This window comes from Bombus huntii, chromosome 7 (genome assembly GCF_024542735.1).
Source record: "Bombus huntii isolate Logan2020A chromosome 7, iyBomHunt1.1, whole genome shotgun sequence".
Lineage (NCBI taxonomy): Eukaryota > Metazoa > Arthropoda > Insecta > Hymenoptera > Apidae > Bombus > Bombus huntii.
The window spans coordinates 11,629,743-11,657,451 of NC_066244.1; the positions used below are offsets into that span (position 1 = coordinate 11,629,743).

The following is a 27,709-nucleotide window of genomic DNA, read 5'->3' on the forward strand; positions in this document are numbered from 1 at the left end:
TAAACTGTAATTACAATTTTCAACCAAAGCCAAACTTACATTGCATTTAAAAAAAAAAAATATGCGATCTATTCGAAGAAATGATTAACATACATATATATATTTTTTTTATTATGACTTTTTAGTGGTGTATACTTTTTCTATTTGGAATGTAAATTTTTCAGCTTTAAAAGGTTCAAATCACCATAATACACTGTCTTATTATTTTCTTCTGCTGTTTTCGTAGACAAGAATATTTTTATTAGAAATTATAACATTTCTGCCTTATCCACTATGATCGATTGCATATAATTATTATCTGCTTCATGTTAGAACAGACTATTATCATTTGCTGTAAAATGTCTGCTAAAGAACTGAAGTATAATTTCGTAGGTTCAATTACAGCTGATTATATGTATATTATAGGGTATTTAACATATTCAAATTTTAAAGCTTAAAAAAATGCTGTAAGTACATATTGTCTATGTTATAAAGTGAGTACACATACTATTATCAACGACTATGATACGATAAAGACATGCTGCTCGTTTTGGTCCAATTTTTAAAAAGTTCAATATTTAATAATGGCAAATAATACGAGAAACACTAAAATTTTGTGTAAATTAGTTTTTCGAACTCATTTCTTGCAATATAACAATTTCACCTATTATAGGAAATAAAATAGGAACGAATTCATGTTGAATAAGACGAACAAGATTAACGTTCACAAATTCACAATTTATTAATATAAGCGAACACTGTATATATATATATATATATATATGTAGAGGACTGATTTATAAACGACAAATGTAATTTTATATATAACTTCTCACAATTATAAAACCACCCTAAAATATTTCATTTGTATACAAATACGAAATACAGGATTTGATAAGACGAGGCACAATAATTGTAACATTTGTATGTAACAAACATACTTAGTGATAAAATTGGATAATTGTTTCATACATACACACAGATAAACACATAAACCTGATAAATTCAATGAGTCAGTGAAGACGACTCTTGATCATTCTGCAGTAAATACAAAATATGTTTAAATGGAAATCTGTCTAGCCGTGAAGAAAGTTTGGAACGTGGTGCTAAAGGATAACAAGCCGGTAGTAGAACTCCTTTAATTATTGACTTTAAAGCTGCAGGCGTATCAGACGCAGCCCAAAGGATTTCGCACTGTACACGTGTTTCGAGGACGTTTAGGGTAATAGGTCGGCTAATACTGTACTATCCAAGCTCTACTCTCGCAGGAAACAGTCTTCCACTAAACTGCATTTGTCATTAAGAGTACTGAGACGATATCGTGCGCTGACTTCCAGCAAACGCGTAATATTTTGATCAAATGTGTAATAATTATGATTAATTGCTTCCTTAAACTATACAATTTTTGTTTCCTCTTTATATATATAAGCCAATCTTTTTAACTGATATAATGATATAAGTCCCGAGTAATTAGGATCATAGCATTTTAGCTTCTTCTAGTGAAAAGACCTCTTTTTCCTTGCCTGGACTCGATTGACCAGGGGCTTTTTAATCTTCGAAAGTCTTGCTGTTGCAGCGGTAGTTGCACGAGAGGGTTGCAGTGCGTTTCTAGTTTGCTGTGACGTTTTATACTCTTTTTTTGGATAGTGTTTGCTATGAAGGGGATGCCGAGGTCATCGTGGAAAGTTTGATTCGATACGTGCCACGGTGCATTGATCATTGAACGGAGTATTTTTGATTGGCCTCTCTGTAGAATGGCAATGCTATATTTATTAGGACATCCACAAAGTTCTATTCCGCATGTCTATATCGATATTAATATTATTTTTTCATATGAGGATTTTGTTCTCCAATGGTAATTTTCATCTTCGATCTATTAGCCAATATTTTACGTATATCTTTGATTGTTCGATCAATCTGATTTTGTTTTATTAACGTGTATTCCCTTCGGTTAAGATTCCAGATGTAGTCACAAGTATCGGACCGATGTCGCTTCCGGTATTCTCGCGTTGTTAAGAAGAGGGCATTGACTTTTTCTTCAGGAGAAAGTTACCTGCACTGATTTGGTCTCGTTACCTTTGATTTTCCATTTACCAGCTCCGAAGCAGGTTTAGATGGTCTTGCAGACGCGAGGATGCAGTATGTGGGTCCTCGTGACTTGCAATTATCGTTGTGTCATTGGCAAATGTTAGCGATGTCGTGTTTAACGTAGGTAGATCCGAAGCGTATAAAAGATACAACCTAGACGTAATTTTAATTAAGATAATTTGAATTAAGAAAATATTTTCCGTTGATTAAATGTAAGGTGAAGGAATATATTACTGCGAAACGTTTCGCATATTTCACTGTTATGGGATATTCAAGATAAAAGGAGAAAATTGTTTAATTGAATTGAAAAGGAAATGTAATAACAAAAGTCACTGCTCTGTTGCTAATTGTGTTTGTACAAGTTGAATAACTTTTACTCTGCTTTCTTCATTAATATTCCGGTAAGGAAAAGCTTCCTAAAAACCTTGTGATTGGATAAAGATACTTATTAAAATTGAAATAATCGAGTCTGCTGAAATATACACAATAGTGTTATAAGAGAACAAAGATCATGTCCCTTAAATAATGTTTCAATTACTGAAATGAAATTATTTAACTTTTTTTCAACTGCAACAATTCAAATTAATTTCTTGGAAATATTATCTCTTCTATCTTGTCAATTCGTAATCTGTACTTCCGTCTCATCTTTTTCTACTAGGAACGAACAGAACGTTTGTAGAAAAAAAATCAATTAACTAAAAGTTCATCGACGACAATAAGACGTATCCAATCGTTCGATCGCAAGCAGTGGGCAGCTCCTGAATCCCTGTTATCGACTACGATGCCGGAAGTGTATCGAATACTGCCAGAGGACTTTGTATCCAACGCGCGTATCTCGGAGTATTTTGGGTAATTGAGCGACTAATAGATCGACGAAAGTGCCCGCTCACTAGGGATCTGGTCCGAGGTATTGTACGTGACCGATCCTCTCCGCTTCTGGCGAACAACCGCCGCAGGTTTCAGGTGGAAACTAGAACTTCTGTCGTCGTTTAAAGCTGAAGCGCCGTTTATCTCATTCTCCGCCCCTTCAAACTTCTCTTTTCCGTGTAAAACATTGAATCTAGCTTTATTTCAACTTGTAAGTAGTAAATAGAGTAAAGAAACGACACTCAAGGAATATATTTTTTCCTCTTCTGCGGATGCATAGTTTCTCCTTGAAAAGCATGATCTTTCTGAATAAGGTGATAGAACATCGATGAAGATCAAATCAAGACAACAGATATTTAATAAACTCGTACGGTTGCAGTGTCACAGAGGTACGTTCGATCAAGCAAATTTGCAACAAATTTTAATCACGATTAGTATTATTGTTGAAGTAGCATTCGAATGACAGCAAAAATGATTTATAATGTACGTTCGATATACATACGTACAATGATTATCAGTTTGAGTAGTTACATTGTACAATCGTAGTACACACACACAAATGAAAGTAATATTCACGAAGGAACAAGGTACTACGGTTTAAAATAATAGAACGTAACATTTTAAATCATTTGGATATCTGTTCGAAAGATTTTGAGGAAAGAAAGAAGAACCTTTAAAAATAGCAACACAGTCTCAACTATTTTATAGTTTACAACTTAACCTTTACCTTCGTCTCCGGAAGAGTTTCAACTTCCTTCCTCGTACCTACCTGGCGTCTTGCTCGCCTTCTTAAAATTCAAATTAATGCAGCCGCCCGCTTTTTAAAATTCCCCGCGATGCATGTGAAATATTACTTAAAATATCTCAACGCTTCGAGTCATTTTTAACACGGTAATAATAAATGATTAATCTTAATTTTCAATTATACGTGGAAAAAAGCGTTCACTGTATTAGCATAAGATTACGCTCGGCGAATGGCCGATTTTTCGAAAACTTTTGGCCACAAGGAAATATCTTTGGCCACATGGAAACGCACCGGTACACAAACTCGTTCGCCATTATTTACCAAAGAGGAAGAGGAAACAGCGAATCATTATTCAGAGCATCGCTGTTTAATTACACACGGTGGTTGATTTCATCTTCTGACGATCTCCTGGCAAAAAAAAAAAAAAAAAAAGAAAAAAGATTCGTGTACACAGGATGGAAGGGTCAACGGCAATTCAACAGTGCACAATACGTGTAAAGCCAGCTACGAAATTTCGCATAATATAGACCCTAGCTAGCAGGTATCAGGAACGCGCGATGAATTATGTATACTAACTTGAATAATATAATTCAAATAACCGGCTATCGGTATATTGAAATTAGTAGCTACAGGTATTCCTCAATCGGTATTAGCCAATGATTATTAATACCGATTAAATTTTGTTTTTGCTTGTACTTCAAATTATTACTTTATAATGACCTGCTTTGAAGGCGTGCATTAAAAGAAATATTTTAATTGAAGTACATTGTAATAGAGATTTAATACATGTTGCATACCGTTCCAATATTTGAATAATATTCATGTGAGTGTAGTATTATATAATTAATTTATTTTATATAATAATGTTAGTTTGCTATTTCAATATACTATATAGTTTGTCTAGAAAATTAGGCGAATTCACGTAGGTATATTTGATAAATTTTCAAACGCGATTTTCTCTGACACGAAACCTTCAATGACTTCGTTTGTACTACGAATTTATATTTATGGTGTCTATTAATGCAAATTATTTCTATAGATTTTCATTTTTATTTCTATTTTTATGGAATAATGTTTCAAATGCTAATATATTCATTAGAAGTGGGAGAAAAAGATTTTACTCTCTTTAATGAGCTAAGAATTCATCGGTTACATTTAATATATCGTACAATATGTATATCTACAAATGTATGAACGTAACTCACTACCGAAGTTCCTTTTCTGATATAAACAATGCGATCTCGTCAAATGCCACGAAATTTGACGATACCGCAGAGATTCATCGCTGCAATTAATGACAGCTCAATATTGAGATTCCACGAAACCACAGAATGCTTATCATCAGCAATGTCCCAGCAGCCTCAGGATCGTGGATCCCCTAATTTCAATTTTGTGGAGTTCAGCTATAGCGAGAGCAGAACTTTGCAGTATTTAGGACGGAATTTTGGGAATTTAAGTATCTTTTACTGTTAATATTTACGATCAATAATCTGTGATAAAAATTCTATACCATCTGTAGAAATAATCGACATTTCTGTACGATATATTTATCTTGTTCGTCCTGTACAAAAAATATATCATTATATATATAATGTTTATAATATTATATATTTTTGTTTAATTAATTGCGTCATTTGATGAATTAAAACATAGGAAGATACAAAAATTTGATGCACAGTAAAAATAAATGCCAATATCAGGTGTACGTGTGCAATGCCTATGTAATACAAGAATAAAATTATTGAAATAAAAATAAGTGATAATAGTTGCGTTAGTAACAACTTATTTATCGTAATTAGGCTGTCAAAAATAAAAAAATACAAACATTAAAGAAGAGATATATTTATTACTAAATTATTATATGCTGAAGAAAGAATAAGTAACTCTATTTGTATGGAAAGTAACAAAAAAGTAGAATGAAAATGAAACGGCGAAAGCACCATTAATTTTGTCATTATTTCAAACGGACGAAGTATAAAAATATAAAACGAACATAACAGTTTCAAATCGAAATTGAACTTAACGAAAACATAATTCAAAATCATGTGTCTCGTGCAGTAATTTTCTCCTCATTGCTTCGAGAGACGCGTCAAGCCATAGAATTAATTGGGGATAAAATTGAGCAATTTACATGTTGTGCAGCTGCTAAACGTTCAGAAAGCATACTTTCGTTGGCTTGCAAAGTGAACCGCGAGCATACGTATGCATACTACATAGATACATATGTATATGCGCCCATTGACTTCTCATGTGTATCAATTATTCAGTTGAGTGTCTCCTTGAATAATTCATCGACGTTTTAGTTATAAGTTCAGCTGAAGTGGTGTTTGCAACCCGTTTACCTTCGTATATAGTATACAGTCACATTTCGAACCCTATGTCACGTTCCAGGAAAAAGAAATTCCTGTTCACCTGCTCTTTCATTATTGTCGATACACGTATCTATATGTCGAGCATGTGTGTTTGTGTATTGGCCGATAGGAATTCTGCGTAAACGACATCAGCAGAATAAATTTACTGTGTACATTACATAGAAACCTTGACCATTGATATCCAATTATCGCATTTCTTTAAAAAATGTATATATTTACCAAGATATCAACAAACATACGATATAGTGTTCTTTGTTGTTGATTTACTTTGATTTTAGTAAAATTTTATATTTATAATATATAATATATATATTTATATTTATAATATAATACATCAGATAGTATTATTTATTTGTATGGTTAATTCATTTCATTCTCATTTGAAAAATATTTCCTTATATTTTATTTATATTTATATTTCCTTATATGTAATTTCGTATGAATTTTATAAGACATTATTCAACAAAATTTGTATTTTCTAAATTTTTGTAAAGAACTATCATTTCAGATTGTATTCTATAAACGCTACTACTTACTTTTATCATTTTCATATCTATGTAAAGTGTAACACGTCCAAAAATTATGTTATTCTTGTTTGTTTTATCTTATGAAAGTGATTTTATCATCTCGTCCTACTACTTCCTTATCACGTTTGCAATTAAGTGTGCTTACCTCGTATCATTTCGCGTAGTATTTACCATCATTATTTCGCTATATGTAGTAGAATCTGTGCAAGTTGCAAACATTCTCTGCTAGATCTTGAAAGAAATCTCACTATACTTATACAAACCTACGTGTTTCTACATATTAAGATGAACCGTATCGTACAATATAATTTTAGAGGAAAACCAAACTCGAAGTTCTATCGCAGGAAATGCATATTCTTTTCTATAATTCTTTCTAATACAATGGCTACAAAAACGATTTGCACAGACTTGCACTTATTATAACATTTACATATCAAATTTTATATCATGTAGCAGTAGTTTCATATTGCTACAAACAATTTGATGTGATTGAAAAGAAAATATAGAACCCGACGAAAAGATAACTTGATTTTCTCAAAAAACAAAGCCTCCGCCGCATTTTTGTTATGTTTGATTTTCGTCATACTTCAGTGGAAAACAAGAGTATATGCAAATACTAGACCGCGGATATTTATGCAAATTCATATTTCTATAAACACGACTAAAAAGGTGGAGCCCATGCGGAAAACTATTTCACGCAATAAATACTCTAACAAGTACTGTATTCTAAATATTTCATCCTTTTTTCCATATTACATGCAATCTGTACATTTTCGCACCTTTGGTCATAACGCATAAAAACCCGCATCCTGGGCAATACTTTTCATGACCACCGTATATTTACGAAACAAGTAAAACGATTACTACGTTATTCAATAAATGCGTTGGACGAGTGTCGATACACGTGAAGCACCAAAGACGAAACTGCATCTCCTCGAGACCATTAACGCGCAAGTATCAGATACGAGTACGTCCTTGTACGTATGCATGCGTATATACGTATACATCTACACACGTACGCGATATCTGACGCGACTCTCTACATTTAAAGCGAATGTCGCCGAGCTTCCGTTTCCGCGATCCTTCGATGTACCAAGCGAAAGCGTCTTCTTGTTATCTGGAAGATTCCGCTGTCTGCCTAAGGCCTCGATATTCGTTGGTAACAAAGAAGACCGGGATGGATTCTTTTTCTTCGGGGTTAGTAAGAGTGACAGCTTGGTTGAACGAAGAACTCGGAAGACTCGGGGATAGGGGATGGTTATAGTAGACTTTGCACTTGGAACTTTACGGTTGGTCTGTGCCAGGCGTTTAGTCAATCCTAATGGCACTCTTCGGATTAAAGTTGAAACACCTTCCGGAGAATTAAGAAGAACGTGGTCGTTCGTGAGACTCGCGAGTGGCAAACGATAGCGCGTATAAGAGCAACGCCTCTTCTCGCGGGTTTCTGGGAAACGACAGACGTCGGCGACGAATTAATCGAAAGATCTTAGCACCGGATTCGAGGGTGTCTCGTCGCTTGGCACGAGCTCGCCAATTTGCGCTCTCGCTTCAACCGCTTTTCAACGATCCTTCCCAAACGATAACGTTCCGCTGCATAGATTACTGGCTAGATACTGTTATTGTTAACGATACCCGATACCATTTTCGCCTCTATTAGCTACTACATCGCTGGTTAATAGAGAATGCTCATGGAATACGTTCGCCGGTGTAATTGGAATGCATCGCGAGTGCTTTCCTATTGTGTGGATTATTGGAATCGCTGAAGGGAGAAAGAAAATCGACAAAGGAGAAGATAGCAGGTTCGATTGTTAAAATGGTTTACTGAAATTACCTGGCTACTTGCTAACACGAACACACGTGAGTTACAGCTAGAGAGATACTTCGCTTCAGAAACGTACATTTTTTAATCGATTCTTTGCTATGGTTTAACTTCAATGTTAATCTTTTAACGGTGTTGGAAAATTTAATTACGTCTTAAATATCATCGTACATGTCGTACGTATCGTTAGCTTTAATATCATACATCTTTTGCATGTAGGAAATCTTGAGGATAAAGGTGCATTCTAAATTCGTTGTTATTTTATCGCGCTATGAAAGAGGGTTGATATTTCGAACGTGTTTTGAATCGCGTATGTAGCGCAATATTTAAAAGTGAATCGTTTCATAATGTATAAGCTACAAGTGCGTTGCTTATCACACGCGAGAAAACAAACTTGAATATTTTTTTTATTCGTTTCGGCACGTAACGCTGCGTGATATTCAGTGATATTTTAATTCCTTTACAAGAACGCCAACAGGGTAAAGCTGCCTTCCAGGAAAATACATAACATGTCACCGTCTTAACAAGTTCAGGGAATAAAGCCCAGTCGTTGCGTGTGGTCAGGATCGAGCATCGTATTTTACTTTTTGCGATTAAAAATTATTATGATTAACATAGAGGTACAAGAGCAACTTGAGATTTCGTTCTTAACATGCTTCCCACAGCGTGATTTGCGAGGCTGTTATGATAAGAAGAAAAAAATATGAGTTCCTGTCAGAAATACCTAACTGTACATTGAAAAAGCTGTACGCGCGTGTCATACGTAGCCGACGTTTTGTGCACCGGTGAATTTGTTTTGACGTGTTTTTGCTTCAATCGAGAAATTTCCTTATTAACTTATCATACGTTTAATATTTCCTTTTGGAAGGAAATGTGGACGAGATCCTTTTGCCGAAAAATATTTTCAAACGCACGCGCGTATATTTCTATCTTAATCAGCCCGTTAGTGCGAAGAATTTACGTTTGCTGGTCGTATTTACTGGAATTCTTTACGAGTGGAATATATAAATAACAAAGATCTATATTAAAATTCCTGCAGAAATTATTTAAACAACAAATTCCATACTGTAAACCTATAGACGGCTGTGATTCAAAGAAAATCTCTGTTCCAAATGAATTGTATTTAATTAATTGCATTTGAAAATAATGTAGCAATATTCATACAGGTACACGTCGACTAAACGATTATTTAAAATAGTATTAAAAATGTAAAGTGTATAAACTGTACGTAATGAATGATTATTTAAAATAAACCATACATAAATCGTATATAATATTATAGGTACCACCTTAAGAGAAATGTAATGTCTAACATAATTAATTCCTGATTTTTTAAAGATCCGTAGATATATTAAGAATCCTTCAAGATTCGAATAAAAAAGTCTTTCGTCTATTCTCTGTAGCCTATCGCATGCTTCATGAAACACCATCAAAAACGCAATAAGTAAGTTGGTCTGCTTAATACGAACTAATAATTACTTTTCTCCTTGCCTTCTGTAAAATTTCGATCGTTCCATTCAAGGCTAACTCTCCCAAGTATCGTCGGCGTTCAGCTGAAACGTAGAATTAAATTTTTCCGCGAACTTGAAAACGAGTTTCGGATCTCATTTCCGAAGCGAATTCCACGTTCGATGAACACTTTGCGCGTTCACTTCATCCGTGGCACAATGCGTCCTGGCTGATCTAAGGATGTTATTCGACCTCCGGATACGACCAGAACAATCAGTTTCACCAACCGTCTTCCTCCTTCCTCGTCCGATCCTCCGCTGCCATTGCTGCTGCTGCTGCTTCTGCTCCATGTCGCTGTTCCTCTAACGAAAGAGAAAAAAACGAAATAAGGCAGCGCGTGCAAAGAGAGACGATCAAGATGGCGAAGAAGGAAGAACGTAACGATGGAATTCAAGGTATTTTCTTGTCATTCCGAAACGACCACGCGGCCCATTGAACTCTTTATTTACTCGGCAGCTTTCGAGAGAGGAAGTCTCTCGAGCGAGACGTGAAGTGGACCGTCTTCGGTACTGATCGCTCGGAACCACTCTGACAACTCTTATCGCGGACACACTGACGACCACACTCTCGCTCGTAGCTCCACGATCGTTCCGGAATTCTCTTCAAACATCAGCTGAATGTTGCCACCGGGCTGTCTTAATTAACCTTTTATAGCTGTTAATAAATTACCTTACCTATTCGTTTAATCTTTCCACCTTTTTTTTTTTTTTTTTTTTTTTCAAATCATCGAGGAATTCGAGTGACGCGCGTAGCGTCATCCACGTCTACAAGACATTAAAGAAAATTTAGTAATCGTTATGTCCAGGATACGTCCGGGACGCTGTTCGTATTCGTTGCTACGATTAAATGTTCTGTTATTTATTAGGAAGTATTGGTGAACAGTGCAGGTTCGTAGCGGATGCTTCAAGTTACGCGATGCGCAACGATATGCGTAAATGAATATTGAAACAGGAAACGTCGATAGCGTTCGTTCGCTGTAAATTTCAAGATATTTCCCCTACATAATTTTACGGAAGCTTTTAATATATTTCATTGTATATTTTTCTACCGCGTCTGCGGATACAATAAATTTGTTATAAGTCGCACGTTAATAGGTTTTCAGACAGGAATGTATTTTTCTAAATTTTCGGCATTTGTAAAGTGAGGTATTCCCGCTACCCTCAAAACTTCCAAGTACGTGTTTCCAGCGTATATTCTCTATTTATTATTTCCTTTGTTATTATTTATCGTTATAAGTAACTACTTCGCGAAATTGTTTAAATTACTACTTTGGTAATTTTAAATGAATTACAGCAAGGAACAAGAATAATTAATTTTCTTATGTATTTTCAATTTATATATGTATGTCGTTTTCAAACTACAACCCGAACAGAACTACAACAACTTTCTTATAAAAATAGTTGGCCTTTCTGTCGAAAATTTAATTCATCGAATAATCGTACATAAAATATAACGGGACGTATGGAGAATTATAGCCGGAGTGTACTGCGATTTTTAAAAATCTTTCTTCATAATATACTGATACGTTTCGCATCCGATATTACATTATATCCAAGTGGGTATTTCTTTTTATAACGACGAGCATAAGAATAATTTGCATGTATGATACATGACCTATAATCTCTTGCATAGGCATCATTCGTATGATCTCCTTGACGGGGGAAAAAATACCCACTCTCCGGAATGGTTTAACATTATATAATTTTAAATTGTTGAAAATAGATATGAAAAAACTTATTTGCAGCCTACAACCGTATAACCATAAAGCATAACTTTGTTTTATACATGCTCGTTTTAAAATTGAACGTTACGTTGCCACGTCGAGACGAAACGCTTGCTAAATCTTCATTAAATGCTGAATCAGTGTCCCTGCCGTCGCTTCATCTTTCTTTAATCTTTTATGAAGAGACTGAAATAGCTGAGGTTTTTATTTCGTTTTCGTGTACGGTAGCTGATACGATTTCTCATGCGTTCACTCGGAGCACGTCCTGTGCTAACAGTCGTCTCGGTGGATTGTTTCTTCATTTTTCACCACGAAGCAAGGAATGTTCGATGTACAGGGCAACTGGTAAAAATAATTCCGGGCCTGTCAGTCAGGCAGTTTTAAACTGCAGGCTATAATTACATTCGTTACGAGGGCAAAGCCTGAGAGGAAAATGGAATTGTATTTTTAAAAGCCGGATAAACACGTAAAGAATAATAAAAATATTTAATCATTAAATGATAAGATGTAAAACGATTTTCGAAGATATAAGATATGCTACAGCTACAAATATTTAATGTACAAAACCATTTCTCCTTGGGAATGGCAATACGAGTATTTTATTTCGAATTATAAAAATTACACGTTCTTTTTATTTTTCATTCGCAACTTTCTGAGACTCTGTCTCGTATATTGCTTCTGTACACATTTGTATGTTTTCTAAGAACTTTTTCTATTGTCTACGAAATATTTCTCTATTGCAGGCGCTAATAATCCGACGGCTCGGTTTCTTCCAACGAGAAATAGTTAATAATAAGAATCGACAGAAATATTCATTAGCAAAGCGCAAAGAATTAAAAGGAAGAGGATTGAATGCGGAGAAATTCAGATTAATGAAAAGCGGGATGAATGTAGGATAGCGTTCTATCGCTGTGAAAGAATCTACAACTAGATTGAAAACACAGAGTATTGAGTGATCCTAGAACTACCATTTTATGGAAATATTATTTTAAACTGCGCGAGGATTATGAATAACGAATGCTCTGAATTCGAGGAACTTCATTATCCTTCTGGCTGAAAAAAGCAGATTTGTTAGAAAATTGAAAAAAAGGAACAACAGAATACAAGGGTTCGTCGTCTAGAATTAAACTCTTTTTGATCATGCTCCCGTATTATCCACAATTACGTAAAATGTCTTCCAGGTCTTCCTCGGTCCAGTGTTTTGTCGTTTCTTATTTTCTACGTAATTACTTGAGATCTCGTTTCAAGTACGAGTGCGTTGCCAACTCCGTTACCCCTCTATCGCTCCCTTTTCGAACAACGATGTCATTATTCTTCATCGCGCCCAGTTTCTTCCGGTAAATGATCCTTTATAACGAAGAAGAGTTCTAACCTTGTTGCGTTCCAAGCAGAGAAAGGAACAAAAAAACAAAAGAAAAAAAAATGCAAGGAAACTTTCTTCCACGTATTGAAAGTCTTCCGCATTGCACGATAAAAGGTAATATTGTGGTTTTTGTGGTTTAGCCCGATGTCAAAAGCGCGACTGCTGATAACGGTGTAATCTCAACTAAGCTCTCATAACGATCGCTTGGCAATGGCCGTGATGTCCAATGCCAGCTTCGTGCACCTGCAGTAATGGCAGTTACTTTTCATAGGCAGTTGCATCCGCGGCGAATAGTCGCGTGCGAAAGTTGAATAAAAAACCACCTGTTCCATTCCATCGGTCGCTTACTATCATTTCCTTTCCGAGATATTACCACAACGTCTAAGGTTGCGAACAATATTTACCGGAGATGTAAATCATCGTGGAATACTTGTGAAGTTTAAGTTCACGTTTTCTGGAAACCACAAAAGAAGAAGGAAATCATCGTTAACGGAGAATATTACAGCTTTGTCACAAAATTATTTCTTATTACTGTTCGTATTTATTATTATTTCCGTTGTACATGGTGATTTTTATGTAAAATATTGAACAACGTGAAATATTATATCGCATTTATCTTACGTAATATTGCATAATACATAATCTTATATGATCTTGCATAAAGATATGTATTCTTGTAAAGAAACAAGGAATAAATTTATTCAGAAAATTTATTGCCTAAAAAAGATGCAAAAGAATATATTTTTCCATTATCTAATATACTCCTGTTTTTATAAAACTAGCATACATAGGATGAAGAAATGTTATTTATAAAAAGAAGTTAAACTATGGCACAACAATGACAATACCCGCACTATCGTTCGACGATCAAAGTTTCCAATCTGTACTTCGGTATTCAACCACGTGAACTGAACTTCCTTTATCGTGAGCGTATTCTACATTCGTGGCAATAGAACCACGGTTCTATCGGTTGAAGGAAAAATTTTGTACCAGCGACGATAAGTTACGCATTCAAAGAAGGTACGACACATCGGTGGCAGTAGTATGTGGTAGTTATAGCAAGAACGCCATAAAATGTAACTGGTACTTGGTCGACAGTGAGCATCGACAGAAAACCAGGTTAATCTCGATATTTTCACGAAAAAATAGATCTCATTACGCGAAACATGCAAGAATTGTATGTATATCTTCACGAACTAAATTTATGTAAGTTTGATCGTGTTATTAAAAAACTTTGGATATTCATAGAATTTCATAGTTTTGAGAACATGACTGATGAAATGGAATATAAAAGTAGAGATGTGTTTCATCCAACAAATATTATAACGAATATTTTACTTTGAGCATTCTTTACATTTTTATATATCATATTTACTCGATACTGTGATTAAAAAATTAAATGGAACAACGTGATAAATTTTCTTGGTTTGTCCACGAAAATTCCGAAACTGACATTATTGAAAAATTTATCTATTTCTTATGTTTCATTAATAGTAATAGCAATTTTTGTCTTGAAACTTTTTTAAGATGGCATTGATATGCAATGACACAGTAAAGTATTCATCAACTTATGGAACGTATGGAACTTTATAGTTTCCTTACTAAAAAATGAATTGCTTAATTGGTCTGATTTTCATAGAGTTTTGATAGAAGGCATATATTAAAAACAAATATTGCGGTAAAATATATTTATTCCTGTTGTCTATAATGTACTATTAAGAAACTTATTTTCAAGAAATTTCTCTTATCCATAATGTATAAGCATACATATTTCATCGTAAGAACCTGATACGCTTTTGATTTTAGTAAAAGATAAAAATAAAGGAAGAATCCGGTTCTGTCCAGGCTGATGGTTAGTCATATAAAGGAAAGTTACGCTTAAAATCGAAACTACGCAACATCCTTAATAAAGTATTGAAATTTCACTACATTTTGTAACTGTTTTATGTTTTATGCTCTATTCTATTGAAAATTACAGATTCAAACAATTTATATAAAAAATAAGATATAAAAGAAGCTTGTCTTGCTATGAAAATACGAAACTATCAAAACGCGTGCATATGATATATTTCACATATTGTTTAGCCATAAGTATATGCTACTGTAATCAGACAATTTGTATCATTTACCATTTCATCGAAAAATGTTAATATTATTATTAATCGTTGTAATCAAGTAATCAATACGTTTAACTTACGTGGACAAATTGTAATACTAAAAGTTAGAAAGCATAATGACGTAACTTGCGAGATAAGCTGAGAGTAATTGTGTAATAGACTACCGTACTGTACGCCAATAAATTGTTCGTTTCAAAAGGACACGGTATCTTAATTAACTGATGCATATATTCTGCAATGCTACTGGGGAAAAAGTTAAATGATATTCGAAAGTAAGTATTTAAATATTGTTCGATTCCTAAAGTAAATTGTTTCCAAACTATAATATCTATTGTTATAGAAAAGCACAAAATTGATTAAAAAGTTGAATGGTAGAAAACATACATTTGTAATACTTTTTATTTATTAATATAGTTATTTATTAAGAAAGAATCGTGCAACGTCGTTTTCTTAAATAAATTTCTTAGCAAACGTAAACCCTCTAATTAATTATGGATATTTTTAATTTCATGGGAACTTTCTCTACAAATTCTCTGTTTGCTGCGGTAACTATATCCATGTATACTTGATGAAAGGAAACTTATGATACAGCATTTGGTTTTAAGATATCGTCTTGTGTGCAAGTGATATTTCAATGGTTGCGTTTAAGCGCGATCAATGCTACAACATTGGTAAGACTTGACTAATGAAGGTACATGTTCGTTTCGTAATCACGAACTACAGATATAAATGTTTGATGTTGATATGATCTGTCGGCTCGAAACTTTCCTTTCAACATATCTATATTTCATTTACCTATAGAAATCGAAATACAAATAAATGTAACGCGGTTTGTGAAATATTTCATAAATATTATTTTTCAAGTAAACTTACACTACACAGACTGTTACGAAATAACGACTGGATACCTTTAATTGGACAAAGAGAAACAACGATGGCACAAAGAAACGATTAAGCTCTCTTCAATTTCGGAACGATAGATGAAAGGTTTTAATTAAGGAGGGCAGTGTGGCAATTGTAGAGTTAAATCGAAGGTTTCAGTGGAGCATTTACTAGAATTTATGTCTGGAAAAACAAGAAAAAATGGATACAGCAGGTAGCTTCTTGGTGCGACGATATCAGCCAGCGGGTACGTACTCCAATACTGGCCACTGTTGCCTTGGAATGAGGTTGACCTTGGCATTCTCGTACAGATAATAGTGGTACCTAGTTGGTGGCTGCGTACGCTCCCCTCTTTTCGATGTCGTACCCTCATTTCACTTCTTGCTACCTCACCCCGTAGCTACATCAGCGCCTACCGAGAAATGGAATAAATCGAACGACCACGGACTCGCTTTGGCTTTCTATTCGTGACGATCATGACGAGTTTTCCTGGTGAGACCGTGGCTGCACGCGATCCACCTAGTACGCAACGCATTTGTTGAAAGAGACAGAAGATTTGATCGACGATGAACGATTCTCGCGAACGGTAAGAAGCTCCTACGGTCGACTGTCCTGTCACGAACAACGCTCCAACGAATGACTAACAGCCGACTTTAATTTTCTTATTCCGTCTGCGATATCAGCTTCTCGCCAACGCGACGCGGCTCTCGTGGAAAATATGAAGGATTGAGACGCGAAGTCGTTGAACGCGCCACTCTACGCTTGACCACCGAAGGAGCATAAATTTTACAACCAATAGTAATGCATTCGAAACGGTGCTCGTTCTACCAACTTTTAGTAAAGCTATTTGCGTACACCTCCGCCCATACGACGCAGACGAACAAGAGACAGTCTGACAAACCACTAGGAAACTTCGTTAAACTTCATTTGGAATCTTTGGCTAAACTAAAGGACGCATATAGTTATACTTAATAGTCTTTGTACTTAATAGTCTGCTACCTATGGGGAAGACTTTAGATCTCGAGATTCGAGTTGAGAGAGTCGAGGTTCGGCTGTGTGCTATTAGCTTTAAAAATAATTGGACGTCAAACAGGAATATCTCGGCCTAATCGCAAGCTCGGAGGTGGTTAAACATGCTGATACCGTTCAAACAGGCTCGCTAAACAGAGATTGAAGGGAGAGCTTGAAAGCACAGGTTGATAAGGCATCCCGGCTGTTGAGACCGTTAGAAGGAACAGACCAGAGCGCCGCGCCGCGACGCGGCTTGCAGGACGCGAGTCGCGTGGAGGCGTGCGACTATGTAAGGTATGCAGCCTCGGGTCTTTCTGTAGCTTTTTATTAGCTCTGCTTGGCCCTTTCCTCCGTTGATTACGACGAAGAAAACGAACACGCCGCCGATGCCCGTGACAAAAAGTAACATCCTTATCTTTTGTCGCGAATTCAACCTTCGACACCAAGCTCGAAGATCTACCGAAATTGCACGTGAGATTGTTTCGTCGATACAACATATATGTGATATATACGTGGGAAGCAAATTCTGCAAGATCTATGACCATGCATTGCCAAGCTCTTACGCAGCAACCGAGTTAAACGCACTGAGCTACACAAGATTTATATACACTGCATGTAACATTTGTATCGTGTTCGTTTAGACGACAGAATAAACAATTTGCGTTACGTATGAAAGGTTTGATCGTATTAAACATCGAGCACAAAATTGAATGGAAATTGAATGCAATTTATATGATATTAGCGAATTGTAAACTATAGACACATTTTACAACTTCACTCGAGACGCTTGATCTTTCGATATGTTATTCAAACAGTATATGTATATTTAAATAATTAAAATACATACAGCATGTTTTATACACATACGTACAACGTTCTGAAATTGAACAAATATTTACATTTCGTTATAACGATTTGTCAATATACGTAAGTTGCACGCTTCGACAAGTTTCAGGATTTCATGAATCTCGTAACTTTTCGTACGTCTGTAGTACACATATATCGTTTTTACGAGAGTAAATTTTCCACTCACACCGTATGACGATGCTACAAATTTGTACAACGCATTGCCCATCGGTGTAACATTTCTAGCCTGTTCGCTACGTGTCGAGAAGAGCGGCGGTAGACAGTAATTTTCGTTGGTCGTAATAAAATTCAGCGAGAAGACAGGAAATCGTTGACGATTTCTCGTTGGGAACTTCGTTGAATCTTAACGCGTGATCTGCATAAACGATCGCGCGGAATATTATCCTCGAACCTCCTTCCAGTCCACGGCCGAAGAAAGGGTATCGAGTGATTTATTCCGGCGTTAGGAGCGCGCCTTAAGGTTTCGTGAAATTCACGCCGAGCACGACGACCAAGTGGAATCTCTTGTACATTAAATTAGCCAGGGTTGACGATTAACTCAGGATCATTTACGAGCTCTGGCTACCGGCGAGCCGTACTACCTTTACTACCTCGTATCCGTCCACCCCGTTTTCCGCGGTAACTGCGGTAATTGAATTTGAGAGCAGCTCCCGTATTCCTAACTCGACTTTCTGTTTATACCGGAAAAAAAAAGAACTTGATAGCTCGTCCAACGAAATTCCGGACCTCGCGAATCTTAAAAATATATGATTACACGACATTTTCCCTTGCGTCTCGATTATTTAATGTTCTGTAATTGAAAACTGTTTGCAATTCATATCGCGAAGGTTTACTTTGTTAACAGAATGTTACATCGTTTACAGGAGAATACCATCTACATTTTTATTATCTACTTTATTACTGACCAGGTGATCGACTTGCTTGCGTAAGTTCGTAGAAATTACACGTTACGACGTAATATTTGAATTTTCAATTATCCTCCTTTACTTGTTATTACTTTGAATTTTGTACATTGATTACCACGAAACTGTTGTTAATTTTCATGGCCGGACGGTGTAACGTAGTTCTTAAACCAGTATCCTATGTAAATCGAGAAAGAATTATCCGACTTGCATATTGTAACTTGTAGAAGCACGTATTTAACGCTTTTTCTTCCCGAAAGCATCGATACTCGTAAATCCGCGATTACACGACATTTTCCCATTTATCTCGATAACCGAAAAGTTCTGTGTAATTTATAGGCTACTTTCTTATGTATGCGGCTTATCTCTTGTTACACGCATCTATCTTTTTATCTTCGTCGAAACTCCACACCTTGTGAATAATGGCGTTATTACGAAGACATCGGTAAAAGTGTTCCAATAAAACTTATCTCGGCACAATAAGTTATTTTCTACCTAATGTTAATGGTCCTATAATTTGTGTAAACTCTAAGAACATTTGTATACGTAGCCAGGATTTATAATCCTGTAGAGTTTGAAAATTTTCATGACATTTATTTTAGAAATACCAGCTAATCCAATAGATTGAAACTGTTTTTTTTTTTCATAAATATAAATTTCAGTGTCTATCGATTATTTCTTGGATGTTTATCTCATTTACTTGATATAATATATGTACGTATGTTTACAAAAAGCTGTATACGATACGTTCTTATTATTTTCGTAGCAACCTCTCTTTTCCTTTTTTTACTTAATATTTAACGTCAATGAAACTACAAGATTATTAGGAAACAGCTTGCGACAGGTATTATTCTTTCCATCGTTCATTTATTTGTAATTTCTCTATCGCGGAAGAAACTACAATATTTAACGTTGGTGAAATATTTAACTTTACCAGATAATATAGTTTGCGCGGATGAAATTTTACAATTTCCACACTGTAATAAAATTATCAGTTGTAACATCTTCTATATGAGTGTCTATGTCCAAATAAATTTTTTAACAACTTTTTTCTTTAAAAAAATCACTATCTCAAGAATACACGACTACATAACGTTGTAACAAAAATTTGTTAAAACTAATGTAGTAAATTATAAGAATTATATATTATCCTTCACAATTTTTTAACATAAATACCATTGAAAAAAATGAAATAGAGAAGTTCAATAAGTCTGCTCAAGATCTGAATGTATATCGTAAAATCGTTTACATTCTGCATGGAACCGAATAACAACAAATAGAATAATGTAATTTTATTATATTGATACATCGAAAATTAATAAGATTATTATTATACTATTGAATATATGATTTCTTTATAGCTCAGTGTTTTTCCTAAAATGTTTTGAAAATTTCCTAATGATTTCTTAAGTTTGTTTAAGTTTCTATGAGTGTCGGAATACATATAACCACATTCGATTATATCACATTTTGTACGTGTATATGTGTACATACATGGACATTCAATGTTCATACGTATTGCCAAATTCGTGAACTTATACAAACTAATATTTTATCGTATTTAGCATTCTAAACATTTACAGGTTTTCTACTGATTTTCCCGTAGCAGAGACGTCGAACTATCTCAAAAACGCGCCACTGCATTACATTGCGTTTACCTGTGTGTATAAAATATAAATAGCTTTAGAAAGTTCAATCGCGGGAAAATACGTACGTTTACAGTGCACCTCCATAACGGTTGAAGTGCCCATTGAAGAGTGGGCGCATCAATAAAAGAAGCTCCCACATCTACTATACGTTTAATACATTCAATTTCTCGACTCATGACTATATTCACAAAGTCAATTATAAAATAGCGCTAAACATGATATCGGCTACTTTCTCCGTGTACCTATGGAATCCGTCGATCTAACGGTACTCACGCTGCCTGCGACAATCGCGACAATTGACCCGCGTCGATTCTTCCGAATTGCCGCGGCTCGAGAGAGAGAATGCTCGGTTTAACGATGGCCGATTTCACGATCGGGAAGATCGACTTGGACGGCACCTCCTTTCGGAACGAGGTTTGCGAACCAAAGAAAAAGACAAAAAATGCACGAAAAGATGGAACGCGCAGGACCTTACCCTTGTTTGCGAACCGCGCGTCGATCGATCCTCGATCGATGACGTCGCGGATGTCGTGCACGAAGTGGAAGGTATCAAGAGTAACGTCCGTGGTCCGACACGAGTCCACGATCGTGTGCCGGCAGGAGGTCAAAGAACGCGAATCGCAAACTCATGCGATCGGCGCGTTGCGGCCTCTCTCGAGAACGGCTCTGGCTGTGCGAAAGCAGGACAAGGAGAGCGGCCAGATGCAAAGGCTGACAAGGAAGAAGATAGCTGGTATTCGCCAGCTGCCGTTGAACGTGTTCAATGCCGCAGTTGGAGCAAGAAAGCGGTCGGAGAGAAGAGGTCGGTCGGTCGGTCGCTCTGCTGCTCGGTTCCGTGGTCTGGTGGGGGTAGAGCCGTGTGGGCCGCCTGGTGCTACTCCTGCTTCGTGTTCTTCTTTCGACTTCAGTCTCTCTCTATACGTACCGGGAGGTATTGCCATTGCTGGGCCGGCTAGCATGCTCTAGGCAGCTCGTCTCGCTCGAGAGGAGCACCACCTGGATTGGCTTCTGTCAGGTAGGACCGAAACTGCGACGTCCACCAGGGGAAGGGGACACGAAAATTCACCGGCATCTCTTCTCCAGCCATTCCAGTTGACAGTAGAGAGAAGGCACGCGAAGCCTTCTGCCGGCTCGTGAATCGCTCTAGAAAACAGACGTTTTCTAGATTAACCGAATCAACGTGCTCCATTCAAGCTACTCTCTCTTTTTCTATTTCTCTCTCTCTCTCTCTCTCTCTCTCTCTCTCTCTCTGTCTCTGTCTGTGTTTATCTCTCTCTTTCTCTCTTTCTCTCTCTTTCTTCCCGTACCAATCGTTACTTATCATGTACCCGATTTTCCCTTAAAAACTAGTATTGTTCGGTTCTTGGTGTTTAGGAGCTTCAGTGAAATCGTCGTGCCGTAACGAGTATACCTCGCTTCCGAAGGTTGTGCCAGAGAACGGAATGTCGTCACGTTAAAGATCGTCCTTCTACTCGTAAATCTAACTCCGTTCGTATTGCCACGTTCGTATAACGGAGTCGTATCCGGCAGTGCTTGCTCAGTGCAAAGAGAGAAATCGTGTAAAACTGGTAGGGAACTCGAGCTTGCTAGTTGTCTCTACGTTTGGATCAATCGATTCAGGGATGAAGCGAAACGACACGCGGGTATCCCGCGAATATTACTATATGCAACAGTGCAACAGGTAGCATTATCAACGGTAAAGTTCGAGCAACGTAATCGGGCCAATTGGAAAATTTAGGTCAGAGCGATATCTCTAGTCGATTGATTGGCTTTCGTGTCCGTTAGCCGTAAGGATAAAACAGAAGAGAAAAATAGAAGAGTGAAAAGAGCACGAGAAAAAGACGCAAAGTTAACGTGCTAGTGGTAGATGCAAGTATGGTTGACAGTCGACGAGGACGAAGCGAAAGGCAGTTTCGAACTCGTTAACCGGTTTCCACGGATCGGCATGCAGAACGACACTCAGTGAAGACTACATACGCCACGAAGTGGAGCCCTGGATGTTCCGTGCGTGTCCCACGCGTAAAGCGATCGGACCGGTCTACCGGATCAGAGACGGATGATCACCTGCCAACGATAGTATACCTTACAGCGGTACAAGGTGGTACTGGATAATTTTCGAAGACCGTACCAGAGAAGCATGGATACCGCGAAACGCTTTTATTGTACCGATGAATCGGTGCAATATTTATAGTCGTAGTCGTCGATCTACAGAAACGTTTCGCTCCGCTTACGGACACGTAGAGGCGATGTTTATGCGACGATTTTAAAATAGAAGAGCAACATACCACGGACGAGATTATTGTTTCAGCGAGTCGAAAACGAGCAACGAGAAGCTATGAAGACATCGACACCGGAAAGAAACACACGTGTCAATCATTGAAACGTGCCTTCCTCGTAGTTCTGTGAAGTATTTTTATTTGTGCGTGATCCAGATTCCTCAGACGATTTTCCTGCATGCATAAAGTGATCGAGACGCATCAGTTGGTTTTCTCAAGTGCTCGGAAGAACGTCGTATTCAGGCAACACCATGGTACCATTATCTTTGCGCGGTTTATCATAGGCTGAGACGGAGTGAATTCCTCGAAAAGTGTGCCTGTTCGCTGATAAGTGAATGAAGGTTTCACTGGGTAGTGCTGAATGCTGTACAGCCGGTATGCCGGTAGTATGCGAATTAGAAAGTGTGCTAGGTGGTGCCGTGGACAAGTGAGTGCCAGTTAAATCGACAGCTTGTTCCGAAAAAAATTCGCGTCTCGAATTGATGTTTGGTCCGATTGACGTTTGTTCAAAGAGTGACCTTCGATCGGTAAGCCACAGATGAAGTATGAAACATCAAGTCATTCGACCGTTTATACTTTCTAATAACGTTCCACCGGTGATATTACTCGTCGAACGAGATGGTAAATTTATTATGAGAACGGTGTGTCATGACGGAGAACCCACGTGTGATTTGCGCGTAATTACTCGGTCGTGTGATGTGTTCGGTTCGTACGGTGAACGGAAAGACAAATATATATTTGTCGAGTGATTAGACAAGTGTGTTGATTTTATTAACCGAAAAAATTGCCAAAATTTGGCAAAGACCGCAAACCGTGCGCTTCGAATCGTGTTGGAGGACGAAGAAGTGCAACGGTCGCCGTGGCATGAGGAGGTTCACACGCAGGCGCAAAATCCTGGCCGCATTCTCTGCGATTATGGGACGCCTTGGTAAAGGCTCGCAGAGCACAACGAGGCCCATCTTCAGGGTACAGTATCGCAAACTAGTAGACGAGTACTCGCAGCAACAGGAACAGCTGAAGTTTATGCCAGCATTACCTGACTACATGTCGTACTGCTGTTGCCGATGTGGTCATACTCAAAAACTAAAAGTAAGTTCTTTTACGTGCATATTCACCTATCATATTTACGTATGCACTAGGATCTGAAATTATCTGAAATCGATCTTCATGATCTTCCATTGATATTTCGTATCATATAGAAAAAAAAATAGTCGCTGAGTAGAAGCAAATTAATCCTTTTTGTACGAATTGGTTTTATGCTACGCATTCACCTCGACGAAGTATTTGAACCGACAAATTATGCGTTCGTGACCTAAATGCGTTTTCGATCTCTTTAGAAAGATCGTAGGTAGGTAATGCAAAAGTTACCAAAGCGTAACACGAATGACGCAAGTATTAATTACGATATAAATTTATTAAATTACCAAAAATATTCAGTTTTTCAGTTACAAAGAAATTTCAATTGTGACACACGTTTTTGTTCGAATAAAATGACTGTTGACTTTGTTGAACGTACATAAATCGCAAAATTGTTTCTGATATAATATATGCGTACATACAATGACTCAAGAAAATATTTAACTTAACTTACAACAGAAAAGTTTCTTACAAATACGTATATTGTCCGATTTTTATGAATATATTGTGAAACTTTTTGAAGTTTCATTAACATTGTAATGGAACACGACTGCCGTGATTATTTTGGTAAAATTTGATACCAATCTGAAAATGTGTATAGTATTTACAAGTTATTTGTTGCAAATGTGCAATTAGACGTATAGCGTAGGCTAAAGATAGTCCCGCTACAAACATTATGGTTTATTAACGTAATCAATACTCTGATGATCTCTGCAAAATGTATGCTTGCGATAAATATCTTATGATTTCCATGCACATTTTCAAATTCGCTTCAAATTTGACCAATATCTAAAGAAATTTTAAAAATAAACAAGAAAATAAAAATTCTCTGAAATATTCAGAATATTTTCCTAAACCACTGTGTTCATAGTCCGAAAGAATGGACCTTTCTTATCATATAGGTCATACAAATTCGATAATTGTATCACAAATATGTACTTTTAAAATTACACGACTCAAACAAGTTCTTCTAGAAGAGCGAAAAACTACTTGGTAACGCACGAAACGCGTTTTACGCTAAACACTTAATGTTGTCCAAAAGAACAGTCTCTAGAGAACGCTAATCAAATATTATTTTTCTGATTTACTGTTCTTCCTCTTAAACTCTCTCCTCCACGATTTTAACATTCTCCTGAGACAAAACGAAATTATCTCCAACCGTGACACTGCGATATATATAGAGTCAGTCTATTATTTGCTGCAATTTAAACGCAATTAACGTGACAGTAAGGTGAACGGAATAAGATCATCTGCGTGACATTCGATCTCAGTGAGACATTCGATAGTATCGTTTCCAACTATTCTTCGTAAGGAGCGGAAAGAGCAGGTAGGACCTGCACGCAAATCAACTTTCACGCGAGTCAACGAAGATTGCGTCATTAAAATGATCCCAAGGCACTGGCGCGCGACGCGGTGCGGTGCGGTGCGACGCGTCGTCCGGCTTATCTTTTATCTTCCTTTCTTTTCTGAACCGTTGCGCTTGCTCGTTCTGCGCCGGACTGCAAATCATTGAGAACATCTTACCGTATTAACCGATCGCGATTAGGTTGCAGTACCGCAACATGACCCCAAATATGCCGATACATCTGGCAAGTAGGAATTCAAGAAACCAAGTCCCCCCCATTGTTTCGCCAAATGGAGGCAAGCCGAAACCAACGGCTAGTGAAAAAGTCGTGGCATTTTTGTTGTTGTTTCGTTGCCTGTAAAGACATAACTCGCAAGTTTTATTCAATGTAAAACGAGATGAAATAAATGACGCGAACGAGAGCATATAACGGAGAACATTTTGCGTAGAACGAAGAGGAATACTGTTATAGAATCAAAACACAAAATGAAATCTTTCACGTTTCATGCTTTTAGAATATGCTCGCGTATAATGGCAGATGAAAGTATTATTGTTACACACAGTTGTAATGTACAGTCATTAAAAGAGAAACATTTTCAATGTTATTCAATTATATTCGAATTAGTTCAAATGTATGTAACTGGAAATCTTAATTACATTATTTGATAACTTATAACGAGACAAGATTCAGAACACGGTAACATTTCGTCGGGACAAAAGTATTCGTGAAGTTTCTAAAAAACTTGATTCTACACCTTCCAATATTTCCTCTTTCTTTCTTTTGTTTCTTTCAAATTTCTGTGAATTGCTCTTTCAACTTTGAATCATATTTCTGTACTAACTTCTGTCTTTGTCAACTTTTGCTCGTCTATTGCTTTAAAGTTATGATATGTAGTTACATATATTTGAATATCTATGTTTGTTATTTGATAAGCTGGAAAATATTTTTTTCCATTTCTGCAAAAAACTGTTTTTCAAGACATTAGGATAAGTAATAATACGGTAGATAATATTTTCAACAATACGCATAAGTTAATACGTAATATATAATAAGATCGTAGAAATTTTGAGGGAGAAAGTGGATATCTGTTACGATTTTTCCGATATGCGGAAAATACCGATCGAAGAGGAAATAGCGTGGAATTTTACTGAAACAAAGTAAACTCACATGCAAAGATTTTCACATGCGTGAAAGAAACGTAACGTTGTATATATAGTAACGACTTGCCACTTCTCATGTTGTTTTGTACCTGTTCAACTGGTTGACGTGTTAAATAGATCCACTATCCCGGTAAGTCCGAAACGAACTGGTTAAACCAAACATGGACGTAGGAAAAGGCTAGAAGAAAATCTAAAAACCATGGATCCCTTCGAAGACGTACGATCCAGCGATCTAAGAAAGTCCCATGGAAAAAGTTGGAATGCTAAGATTCCGAGGAAACCGAACGAATAAATATCTAAAGTGAAATGGGAATTTGTTACCGTGGAAAAAAGAACGCTTGGAAACTGCTATCTGGTTGAAGAAATATTTCTAAAAGGATGCATTAAAGCCACTCTGAAAGGACGCACTCGATAGTTTCTAACGGCGATGGAAACATTCTACGCATACCGTTAAAACTATATCAAGTAATTTTAATCTCATTTGACAAACGTGTTACCTAATGACCAACGATAAATTCAGAAAATTCCCCGGCGTGGCTGTATCCGAGGAAATCCACCTGGGCTACTGTATCCACCGCACTCACGATGATACATCGCCCGGTTGCTTTAAATTATCGAAAGCTGATTTTGACTTTCTAACTCTCTAATTTCTTGGTCGTGTCGCTTCGCGGCACTACGATGTATTTATGGATTTACTTACTAACTCATGCGAAAAGCTAAAGTGGATAGGCACCGTTGCGAATCGATCGTTGAATTTGCCGATCTAGGAGAGTCACCGATCGTTCGAATGCATGCAGAAGCCTTCGAACGGCCTAACCTTAGCGATATTACCATCGAGAAGAGACGGCAGAGAGAAAGAGAAAGTAGAAGAGGAAAGAGAAAGACAGGAGAGGGTATAAGCCGTGGGATCGGACGGGCGCATTCCTCAGGACCGTACTTATAAGCTGCTCGTGGCATCGGATACCTCGTGTTCGCTGCCTCTTGTCTCTTTACCGACAGAGTGTCTGTATAATACTGATATTTCAGCAGCCCCTTTTCTACCTTTATACAGCATCCCTGTATAAATTACTCGAAATTGGAGAAATTCGACAAATTTCAGAAATACAATGAGAACTAATTGTATTGTGTTAACGATCCCTCCGGGTGTATATTCAACGATCCTTCCAATTTTCTGATTATTACGTTTGGCAAAATGCTAGGAGCGTGCATACGAAGTGTACTTATAAAAGTAGAAAAATATGAAATTGAATTTATAGGATTTATATTTTTTGTACGTTAAACACGTGTGTTACCTTGCACGTATGCTATCAATTTATAACATCTGTTAGAAGAATCATCAAATTGCACATAAAAGAATCGCATTGCGTGGA

The 27,709-nt window shown here is 36.8% G+C and overlaps 1 protein-coding gene across 6 annotated transcripts in view; it reads left to right on the top strand.

The window, feature by feature from the left end:
- The window catches only part of LOC126867304 (EGFR adapter protein-like), a 275,154-nt gene that overhangs the window by 204,870 nt on the left and 42,575 nt on the right, over window positions 1-27,709 (top strand). The window contains exon 1 of one of the 6 annotated variants that reach the window (XM_050621622.1): window positions 23,561-23,785. The exons of the other annotated variants lie outside the window; for them this stretch is intronic. Coding sequence (XP_050477579.1) covers window positions 23,561-23,785 — 225 coding nt within the window. Of the gene's footprint in view, window positions 1-23,560; window positions 23,786-27,709 lie in introns of those variants that run through there. 6 annotated transcript variants of the gene reach the window in all.